Source organism: Protomyctophum parallelum (assembly GCF_964188405.1).
Source record: "Protomyctophum parallelum genome assembly, chromosome: 4".
Classification (NCBI taxonomy): domain Eukaryota; kingdom Metazoa; phylum Chordata; class Actinopteri; order Myctophiformes; family Myctophidae; genus Protomyctophum; species Protomyctophum parallelum.
Window position 1 is genome coordinate 43378355 of NC_139700.1, and position 12441 is coordinate 43390795.

The following is a 12441-nucleotide window of genomic DNA, read 5'->3' on the forward strand; positions in this document are numbered from 1 at the left end:
GGGGTTCAAGGGGTGCACTGCACCCCCTGAAAAAAAAGGAAAAAAAAGAAAAAAGTTTTTTTTTTTTTTTTTTTTTTTAAACTTTAATACCTTCTGGCTTCTGACTGTAGTTTGTAATCATCTCTCTTATCATGATATGATGACTCGCTGTATGGCTGTAGTGCATGTGTGTGAGCTGCTGTACTACCTAAATAACTAATTTTTAGGGGTTAGGGCATTGTAAAATCGCTAAAATAATAAAATAAAGGTTAAAAAAATCGCGCGCGCACGCGCGGGTGTCGTTGGCCAAGCAGTCGCACCCCCCAGCGTCAACTTCAAGCTCCGCCTATGACGGTATTATGTAAAACATTTGATTCTGTGTCCAGAATTATTTGAAAACCGCAAAACAAAGCTATATTAAATATAGTATATATATCGTAAATATTCAAATGTGTTATTGTCATGATTCATCAGGAGCCTGGATGGCTTGGTTCCAGGCTCAACATAATTAACAGTTCTACTGTGAAACACGCGTTACCCGCTATTTAATCAAATATTCTACGCTGCCGAGATTGTTTTATTACCTTTAGAGCATACGCTGAAGTATGCGTCGTCCGTTGGCATGTTGTGATCATCCACACCAGCGGCCATTACAATGTGGTACAGGATCCGCCTCTATGAGGCATTGTAGTCCAAACAAACCCCCCGTCCACTTACATTGAGCTCAGTTTCCCAGAAGCCCTAGCAGCCCAGATGATGACTTGATTTCCGGTTTCGTCATCATAACACGACGGCCTCGTCATCAGGTCCCGGATAAATTAAACGCATTAAACAAATAGTGGGAATGTCATATTACGCGCGGTGCAGGAACCCTGGATTAAACAATTAGCGGCCGTCAAACTGTTAATATAAATATTTGTTTTGTGGAAAAAAATGAATGGGCTTTAGATCTGTTGCACCACAAAATAGCCACTGCTATGCCCTATTCGTTGTTGTTCATTATTATTGCACCAGTCAAGCTGGAATTCAGTTAATTTCACGTTATAACATGTTGTTGCATGACAGAAACCTCTTATCTCCATATTCTAACTTTTTGAGGGCATCAACCTGAGGGCATCAACCTGGAAATGTGGCGCGAAGCGACATGTTTTGCTTTTGAGTTTGCAGGTCTGTTGCTTTTGCCATTTTTTAATTTGAATCCTGAAAAATAACTTTTCGGTTTCCACTGCTGTCGGTTTCCACCCGACAGGCGTGTTATAACCACGTCAATTCACTTCAATCAGAACGGGGGTTATCAGATTTAACCAGGTGATCAGATTTGGCCTGAGGCAGTTGAGCTGATCAAAAACAAAATAGCATAAAACGTGTTTCCTTATATCCCTTTTATGTTAAATCGGCTCATTTTTATTATTACATGTACTAATAGCCTATGCTTATTCCTATCATAAGACATTAACCCATTTTGGCCTGACCTCAAAATTTGGAAAAGAATCTTCTAAATCCTCCAGTTTTCTGGAATAAATAGTTTCACGGTTTTTCTAAAATAGCAGACCTACAAGCTCGTAGCGTGCCACTCGGTGGCGCGCTATGAGCTTCTAGATCTGCTATTAAACATAATGCTTAAAACACCAAAAGGGGTTTTTAACCCCTAATGGGTTATGGCTGGTTTTCACTCTCTGGCACTGCATGGGTGATCATCACGCCAGCTTTGGAATAAACGGCTAAATGACCATGTGCCTGGAAAGGTTGCCCACCCCCTGGCTTAAATAATAATGTTTAATTAGAAGTCTGTCAGTACTTCACCCATAAAGCAACTATCTTATAAAGCACACAGGGCTTTCATGTCAAAATGAAGATGTCCTCAGTATTTAAACCAGTCAAACCGGGAAAGCATCTGTGTCATTTTAGATTTTAACCACTTTCATTATTTTTGTGTACTTTCAATATTTGTATTAAACAGAAAAGGACATGGACACAACATAACACACTTTAAGGGAACCCCCTTCTGTAACAGTTATTATTTATTTAGTTTCTTTTTTTTCTCCTTTCTATTAAACACTTGAAGGTTCTCAGAAAACTTCAAGATCTAGAAGACATTCATAAAATCAACCATAATCCCAAATGGGTTAACAGTACAAAACAGGACATGAAACCAAAACTAAAATACAAAATACCAAATACATAATACCATAAGGACATAAGGACAGAAAGTATACAAATCATAAAATACCTATTCACAGTTTCACACCAAATTGAGTATAATAGACAACATAGCTGCCACCATCATCTCTTAAATTATGCAAATCTGACCCCTGCCTCCCCATTGGTATATATGCATATTCAATTCAATTCAATTTTAAGGGCTTTATTGGCATGAGAAACATACGTTTACATTGCCAAAGCAGAAAGAACAATACAGCAATGCAATCAAAACAAAAAATGATGTACATTTGAAGGTCAGAATCTTCAATAGATCAAATTATATGTACCAAGATCACTCGATGCAGGTATAGTGCAGGAATATACACAATGATTAGTCTTTAAGGTGGTTGTGTTCCATGTATAACTGGCCTCCTCTGTCACTCCAACACAAATAACATTTGACCTGCACTTATCGCCTATATATGAGGCACCAATGGCAGCCATGCTTCAACGAATTCGGCCAAGTTGCCCCGTATATATATTAGCTATTTAAAAAATCACACCTGTGTGAACTGAGTGGTGTAACTCCCCCCCCCCCATCTCTCTCTCTCTCTCTCTCTCTCTCTCTCTCTCTCTCTCTCTCTCTCTCTCTCTCTCTCTCTCTCTCTCTCATATTAGCAGGCAACAGTCCAGCACTATCTCTCTCTCTCTCTGTTTCTGGCACAACAGCGCCACTACTGGTACTTATTAAAGTCACATAGTCAGTAGTCACGGACATTGCTGTTCCTTGGAGTGGTTGCACCACTCAAAAATAGCTCATAGCGTGTCACTTTGTGCCGGTCTATGAGCTTTCAGATATGCTATTGTTGAAATCCTTAAAATTTGAGAAATAAATGTATATATTTTTAAAGCAAATATTTCTGAAATGGGGGTCAGTGGCCAAATATATAATAATCTGGTTTGAGAACCACTGATTATAGCAACATATAGGTTTTCCAGAAAAGCGTTAGGCTTCCTCCTACCTCCATGATCTGGGATGAGTCTGTTCTGTGCTCGCTCTCGGTCATGAAACCTCCTGGGTCGGCCGTCATCACCCGGAGACACCCGGCTGTCACGCCAAGTGGTGGGCGGCGGCTCAGCCGAGGTGCTAATTTGTTAATTATTTTCTTCTGAGAGGAATCTTAATTAGCTATGTTAGTTTCGTGCCTAATTTGGTGATTATGAGAGGGATGAATGAACCGATGATGAGCCATCCTGGGATTTTCAAATTGTTATCCCCCCACTTCGCCCTGTTTGCTAATGTTAATTTCCATTTCTTTTTTTTTTTATTCGCCCAATGAATTAATTGTTAATTGTCGTTAAATCATTAGAAGAATGACTACTCACTACCATTAGATTTTCTGATGTATGGCTTTCACTTTTTCCAATCTCAGAAACTCCTTTAGTTGTCTCCACCAGGCCGAAGGCATGGGGAGAGAGTATGTTTTGCACTCCGTCCGTGTGCGTGTGTCCGTCCGTCCTTCCGTCCGTCCGTTATCAGCTAATCTCCGCCACCGTTGGCCCGATCCATGCCAAACTTTGCACACACACTCCCTGGATGCCAACGACGAACCTCTGCCCCAAATATTCCTCAACGGCCTGTTATAGCGCCACCATGAGGCAAAGCACATCTCTGTAGATTACTCGTACACATTTTATCCATACATCACACAATTCGGTATACACTATCTCCATAGTCATGTGATCAACATGGATCTGCACCATTTCCCATCTTCCATCCTGATTGGCTAAGATTGGCTTCCAAAGCTCACATGATTGGTCCGTTTCGAACAAAATGCCACAAATCACAAACTTATACACGCACATTTCCACTAGGCCGAGGACGACATGCCACTAAATTTCCCCAAATCAGCCTCACGGTGGCGCTATAACAGGGCAAATCCTGTTCTTAGTTATAACTGCATCAATCTGTATACAACTTATGTATGCGCACTCCCTAGAGGCCATGGAAAAACATTGTCCCTGCATCCCTCCACATCTGCCGGTTATAGTGCCACCATGAGGCCGATTTCTGCCAAACATATTGCTTATGTTAGTCGCACAGATTTCATCCAAATGTCACGCAAATCGGTACACATGATCTTTGTAGTCATGTGATCAAGACGAGTGTTGGATTTCTCAGATTCTACACTGATTGGCTAACATTGCCTTCCAAACTTTTAAGGAGTGGCCCGTTTTGTACAAAATGCTGCACATGTCCTGCTCATCCAGAATTCTATCCTCATGCTATGAGTGATCTGGCTCTGCATTTCCTCAACAAAATGCAGAAAATTGTTGCAAAAAACTAAGAAACAAAAAAACATGTTTATATTACTCCTAAACACTTGACAAACATCTCACACAGAGATCCTATCCTCCTGGTGGAGACCTGTGCCCAGAAGGGCACCTTTTCTAGTTTTAAGATTGTTTTTGTATATTATGTATGTAGTAATATATTTTCACATTTAGCAAGGCCTATATGTTTTGCTGTCTCATATTTACACAATTGAATCATGATGGATGTCAGGATTCTGCGTCTAATGTGAATGTAAATGGGTTTCAGCCCCATTCTCTTCCATCATAAAAAAGTATAAAACATTATGTGGAAACAAAAACAGTGGTGGTATTTCCTCAGCTTTCTGCTAGCCGGTGTAACGCCCAGGAATCGAACACGGGTCTCCCGTGTGGAAAGCCAACACTTTAACCACTAGCCTAAAGGGGAATTCCCCCTTGATTGGGGGAGATATTAGGCTTTTGGTCATCAGGCAGAGGCTCTGAAACACTACTGCTGCACAGGCACACGCTGATTAGTCCAGCACTGTGTGAGTTTATCTCCAGACATAACAGAGGCAAGACAGGCAGACAGGCATACAGACAGGCACACAGGCAGCATTCCACAGTTTTGGGGCCAGAAGGGAGAAGAGTTTGGTACGTGTGGAGCGTTGTCCCGGCGTTTTTAGTGAGGGTACTGAGTGCGTGGGGGGGTTTGTAGGGTTCAAACATGCTTGCAAGATATGGGGGAGCCATACCTTTGGTTGCTTTGAATGCCAGCATCATAAATGAATCAATGTGTATTTATGTATGAATTAATGTGTATTTATGTTGTCCCCCCCCCCAACGCACAGGGCTGGTTCAGTCCGGGCCAGGTGTTTGTGCTGGATGAGTACTGTGCCCGCTACGGGGTCCGGGGCTGCCAACGCCACCTCAGCTACCTGAGGGACCTGATGGACTACTCCGAGGACAGTGCCCTGGTGGACCCCACGCTGCTGCACTACAGCTACGCCTTCTGCGCCTCCCACGTGCACGGAAACAGGTACGTCCACCGCAGGGGCCCCCTCCCCTTAAGAAATTAAACTGAGCCTGCATGATTGATCTCATTGGGACTATCACAGTATACCTGCATGACTTTCAACACGACGTCCATATTTTTGGATAACCATGCCATTGTAGGGGAGAAATGTGTCCAAAATGTTCCACAAAATATATCGGCAAGTTGCAGAAATTATTGTTTTATTTTTCTGAAATTGCCGAATCGCATATCTTCAAGCGTACAGGTATATCCAACGTGTCACGATGCGTCGTGAGCTTATAGATTGGCTGTTTTCAGACAGACATACAGAGAGATACAATACATGCAGAGATTGGTTGTGCATAAGGGGAACTTTTTTTATTACTATGAATTGAAGCTATCCTACAAAATACCCACATGGGCAACATGCACATATGCACAGTTATACGTAAAAACATGTTGAATACAATATCGCCTCTGTCGGGTGGAAACCTCATACGTCCAAAACTGTTACCTTTTCAGAACTCAAATTCAAAAGCATCAAAAGTAGGCAATCTACAAGCTCGAAATGCGGCGCGTGACAGTGGCTGTATAGACAGTATGATCAAGTAGTAGGGCGTTAATTGACGAAGAGAAAAAAAAAACACAAAAAGAATATGGATGGCCCCGACGGACTGCGATTCTTCTTTACATATGAGCAGTTTAACATCCTTCAGCCACTTGTGGGCTTATACGCTGTAATAATGATCTGGGATCTCCTAAAGCGGTTATATGTTTCTGCGCGTTCATCAGGCCAAGCGCCTCTTGACCTCCCTGCTGGTAAAATACTCATATCTGTGCCTTTTCTCTTTGTCCAGTCATTTAGTCAATTAGAGACATAATGATTAGCTTCTTCCTGGTAATCACTGTATATAAATGGCTGGGTGGGCGGGTGGCTTGGGCCATTGGGGGGGGGGGGGGGGGGTTGTCGGGAATTGGCTTTTTGTCAGTTGGAGCTGTAATTTGAATAATTGATGCCCATTCAGTGCTCCTGGTGCTTTTTGAGTGGGTGTGTGGATTGAGGAGGGGGAGGGGGGGGATGGACGGGGGGGGAGACGAGCCTGCACACACGAGGGAGAGACCGGAAACATGTTCCAGAAAGTGGAGAAAACATAACACTGTTTCCAAGTGGAACCGTAAGGGTCCATCTATATATATATATATATATATATATATATATATATATTTGAGCCGGTAACAAGTTGTGGGGCGCACACTTCATGTGCACTTCAGTTCGGCAAGTCATAGACCGCGTGCTTCTCACATGCGGAGAAGCGCCGCCTACGCCCCGTGCTCCACGGCCCTAATGCGCCACCGGCGATACCCGTCGTGCTAGTTTGGTTACGTTTGTAAACTGTTAAGAGTTACATGTGCATATAAATTAACACAGGATTTTGTGGTGTAGTAGCTACACCAGTCTAATGTAATTGTAAATGTACATTTTATGCTCAGTATGCGGTGTTGTAAGAAACTAATAATTCATATTAAGATCTTTCTGTTTAGATTCAATATACATTGTGAGTGAAAGGTTATAAATCAAAGCAGGTTAAGGATACTCTTCTACTAGTTTTAAGTGATGAGGTGACCTTATCACGCTGCGGTGATAAGCAACTCACCACTCACCCCAACACGTCTCTCTGTTTCGGTGGTCACCTTATCACCTAAAACTGGAGTATGAATAGGCCTTTAATTATCAATAAGTCAAAATGATGAAATATGATGAAAATGTGTGGCATTCCCCTATAAAACAGTTTTGTTGGAGGAGGTGAGTTGCATTGGTGCGTTTTGGCCTTAAGATTCAGGTTGTGGTTAGGGGATTAGGCATGTATTATTAGAGGTTAGGTTTAGGTGTTGTTGGGGGTCAGAGTAGTTGATCAAATACCGGAAAAAGACCCCATGCATATACAAGCATATACAAGCTCACAAAGCATTGCAACTTGTAGATCGGGTATTTTCCAGCCTCTTTCAATGCAGTCCTAAAATATTGACGTCCTCACAAGTATAGTAACAAAACCTGTGTGTGTGTGTGTGTGTGTGTGTGTGTGTGTGTGTGTGTGTGTGTGTGTGTGTGTGTGTGTGTGTGTGTGTGTGTGTGTGTGTGTGTGTGCGTGCACACATGCGCGCGAGTGGTGAAGAGGCATGTCTGTAGGCTTGCGTTAGCGCTAAAGTGTTTACGCTAGATGTGACTCATACGTACTAAACGATAAACCAGCGTGTGATATGCCAGTGGGGTTTTCTCGCCAACAATAACAACCACCACCCTCTGGCCGTTTCTCTTTAATCACATGCGACAAGAGCCCGCCTGGCCGTCTCAAGGTGAGCTGGCAGAGACCTTGTGCGTCAGTCAGTCAGTCAGTCACTCTCCTCAAGAGGTGTGGGGCACAAAAGACCCCTGGCTGAGTAGCAGGTGACACGAGAAGTTTGGTTTGATCCCCCCCCGTCTCACAGCAGCGCAGTGCGAAGGACATCGGCTAGCGGATAAAGACCTCGTCACTTCACGTACAAACCGGCTATCTGGGCCGTGTTGGCAGGTCGAAGGATATGAGATGACAGCCGGGGGGAGGGGGGGCTCTTGACGAGCGGCATGCATGGTGCTGCCCCCTGGCTGTATTAATGCTCCATTAACCTTGTTGCTTTGACGTCGTCAACATTTGCAACAGTCTGTCAGTCGCAAAAGGTTGGCTTCAGCTCTCACAGATCCAGATCCTTCAAGTTCTGTCCTCTCCAGTTTAACCGTCACATCAAAATATTGTGGATTTTTAACAAAGTTAACAAAGAGTCCCCCACGCCCAGTCTATTCGTGTTGTTTTTAGATTATTAACAAAGAGTCTCTCCCCCACGCCCAGTCTATTCGTGTTGTTTTTAGATTATTAACAAAGAGTCTCTCCCCCACGCCCAGTCTATTTGTGTTGTTTTTAGATTATTCGGCATCGGTTCGATTAATCAGTCCGATTAATCGGTCTGTCTTTACAGATAAACAAGCCCAAAGTAACAGCTTGAACAGATCTACAAGGACACAATATTATAAAGGTAGGCAAGTTAAATCTGACTTGCTGAAGCCTGTGCAGACAACCTGTTACATGTATTTTTCAGAATGGACAATTATTATAATTTTTCAATACAGAATGAGATCATATCGACATCGGTAATATTGGTTATCGGCCATAACGGCAATTAATTATATCGGATATCAATATCAGCCAAATGTCTCATCGGCACATTCCTAATCACTGATCTCCAGCTCTTTTTTTTCCATTTTCAGGTAGGGATACAAATTGTATCCAACCAGGAGAGACAACTCATACAGGATACTGTAGGATAAACGAGTGCAATTGAAGCTGATAAATGTATACTCTCTCCTGGTTGGCTGAAAGTGGCAACCCACCTGAACATTAATTTCACTATCAGAATATAGTCTTATAGAGCTTTACCCTCCTTATGAAGAATCCCAATGGAAACAAGCCATAGGCTGTACTTTTTTCAAACTTTTTCTGCAATTAATTCAATAATTAACCCATTTTGGACGGGAACCCCTTTTGGTGTTATAAGCAATACGTTATACTTTAGCTATTGAAAAATAGCAGATCTACAAGCTCGTAGCGTGGCACTCGGTGCTTGTAGGTCTGCTATTTTTGAAAAATCGTGAAAATGTGGCGCTAATCTTTGAATATATATTATTTCACAGCGAACGTTTTTAACTCAAATCTTTGCTCCCAGGGGGTCACTGGAACAACATATTTTCAGATGGGGGTCGGTGGCCAATTACATATAATTTTTGGGGTCCTTGACATGAAATATTGAGCACCACTGATATAGAAACATAGGTATTTCAGAAAACTGTCAGGATTTAGAAGACTTTTTTTTGTTTATGTTGACATCAGGTCTAAATCTTATAATAAAGCAATAAGCCACAAGAGGTGTGAGGTTACCTTGTATTTTATAATGGCTGAGAGGTGTGAGGTTACGTTGTATTTTATAATGGCTGAGGGGTGTGGTGAGGCATCACTTAGTCTGCCTCCAAATAGGGGTGTAACGATGTAATAACTGCATCGAAAAATAATTTTCAATCTAAGTATATCGAAATGAAAACGGCAACATTGACTTTGTATCGTATCATATCGTTTTGCAATGCAAGTAATCGTTTGTTTTGTTTGTTTGTTTTTGTGTATGCTATTTAGCAATTTTAAGAAAAGAAAAAGAGGGGGTTTAATTACTTGGTTTAATATCATTTCTATGTATTTTCCAGATAATCACTGTGTTATATCCAAATTCATGCATTTTCTCTTAAAAAACAGCAATCCACATGTTTCACACAGATTTAATGTCTTTTCTAAACATATCGTATCGCTGTTAAAATGTATCGTTACACCCCTACAGTACCTCCAACCCTCTCAGACATCTCAGATCATAAAACTATTCCTAATTCACTGGAGAAAGTACACTTTGCGGCCACCAGAGCCACTTCCTTGTTTATACTCAGTCAGTCCAGTCAGACTTTGTTGTGTAATATGTCAACTTTTGCCAAACGAACACATTGAGAAACAAAACGTACTGTATGTGTTATAGGTCAACCTCATGCTCATGGGAGCATGAGGCCTTCCACACCCTGGCCGTGCAGGGTCGTCTAAGCACTGCCCGACGGGGTCAGAGGCCCTCTGCTACGCGTCGGGTGTCACTGCGCCTCTCAGCCATTATAAAATACCCCGTAACCTGAGACCTCTTGTGGCTTTTTGCTTTATTTTACACTTGGTTGAATGCTGAAAATGGCATATCTACAAGCTCACAACGTGTCGCATTGGCAACAACTAACATACAATTACTCTACTTTTTATTTGTTGACGAAATGGTCAATATTTTAGCCTTGGATTTAGTCATGAAAGCTTTTTATTTAAGTTATTTTTGTTTTTTGTCAGTGAAAAGGGTAGTCGACGAACATTTTTTGTCATAGTTTTAGTTTACAAAATTAACACTGCACGCACGCACGCACACATGCACGCACACACACACAGGCACACACACACACACACACACACTCACACAAAGCACTCCATGAATACAGGGGCACCCTGCAGCCAGTCTCAGAGCCTGTTAACCCCTACCAGACCCATTGTGCAACGGGGGTTCGAGTGCGGCCGCGGCTCGCATGCCATTCGCTTCATTTAGCAGCGACAATGAGTCTGCGCCCCGACAAGCTGTCGCATTGCACCCAGTACCCTGTGTGTGTGTGTGTGTGTGTGTGTGTGTGCGCGCGCACACACACACACGCACAGATCTCATCTGATTGGATTCAAAACGGCAAACAGAGGGAGGACAGCTGAAATCAAAGCCCACACTTTGATTTAATAATTGCTGATATTGCATCTAATATTCTCTCCCCTCCTCGCCCCATAGGGTGTGTGTGTGTGTGTGTGTGTGTGTGTGTGTGTGTGTGTGTGTGTGTGTGCTGCTGTTCATTGTGACACAGGGCCTCAAATGCACTTTCAATTCAGAAACTGACTCGGGTCTGATTTGGTTCAAGAAACGATTCAAGTAGAATTGTGTTTCTGCCAAGGTAAGGATGATGATGATGATGAACAGCATGAGGGTAAATGGTAAATGGTGCATTTATATAGCGCCTTTATCCAAAGCGCTTTACATAGATTGTGCATTACATTCACCCATTCACACACACATTCATACACCGATTGCGGCGGAAGCCATGCAAGGTACCAACCAGCACATCGGGAGCAATTTGGGGTTCAGTGTCTTGCCCAAGGACACTTCGACATGTAGACAGGAGGAGCCGGGATTCGAACTGCCGACCCATGGATCATTGGACGACCTGCTCTACCTCCTGAGCCACAGTCGCCCTCCTGGCCCAGGCTCAGCCAGCCAGCTAGCCAGCTAGCCGGTCAGTCGGTCAGTCAGCCAGCTAGCCAGCCAGCCAGTCAGTCAGCCAGCTAGCCAGCCAGCCATCCAGCCAGCCAGTCATCCAGTCAGCCAGCTAGCCGGACAGTCAGTCAGTCAGCCTGCCTGCCTGCCAGCCTGCCTGCCAGCCAGCCAGTCTAATGAAGTCTGAATCAGAACAGGGCGAACCCACCATCTCGCTCAGTGTGGACGTCTTCATCAGGGGTCTTTAGGGGACACAAGAGGACAAGGGGAGAGGAGGACCAAGAACATGACATCCTCTGCCGTCCCACTTTTAGCCTATTCTTCCAGCTATTCTTGCCTATAACATGAGTGAACACGCGCCTCCCCCCCCTGCCCTCACACACACACACACACACACACACACACACACACACACACACACACACCCTCCCCATGCAGCGCTATCCTTTTATATTCCATTGGGATTAGCTGGTGCTTGTTAAATGGGGGTTGGGGGGGGGGGGGGGGGTGTAGGGGCTTTTCCTTCTTGCGGGGAGGGGGAGGGGGAGGGGTGGCGGATAATGGATTGACAGATTTCAAGGAACAAACAAGGTTTATAAGTTGTGGTAACAAGTGGTGCAGGGAAAGACGCTTCACGTCGCTAGACTTTTTCTTTTGGTGGGGGGGGGGGGGGGGGGGGTGGGGGCCATTGAGTTGGAGTGGGGGGCGCAGGAGAGGCCCCTGATGTTCACCACACAATGCATTACAAGTTCACCCATTGTCCCCCTCGGCCTCTTTAGGTCGTCCGTGGTGCACTTAACGACGTCTCGCTCTCGCTAATATCGCAAATATTATCCTAACATTTGTGATCAGAATTTACTTTATAGGCACTTAATTAGGCCCGTTTGTTTTAAACCTATTGAGACCTGAGGCCACTTCTACAAATGTCTTCTAAATCAGTGGTTCTCTTCACTTTCAATAGTGACATGCTGCGGGCTTGTATATCTGCTATTTTATATAGCCAACGCAAAAATCGAAAACGACACGGATGCTTTCCCGTTTTAATGGGGTAATGCCACTAAAGTGCATCATTTATGTGTGAA

General features: G+C 43.6%; 1 protein-coding gene across 1 annotated transcript in view; it reads left to right on the plus strand.

Moving 5' to 3' along the window:
- Window positions 1-12441, plus strand: part of cadps2 (Ca++-dependent secretion activator 2) — a gene marked incomplete at its 3' end in the record, with an annotated part of 161750 nt that overhangs the window by 78556 nt on the left and 70753 nt on the right. The window contains exon 11 of the mRNA XM_083763979.1: window positions 5286-5473. Coding sequence (XP_083620105.1) covers window positions 5286-5473 — 188 coding nt within the window. The remainder of the gene's footprint in view (window positions 1-5285; window positions 5474-12441) is intronic.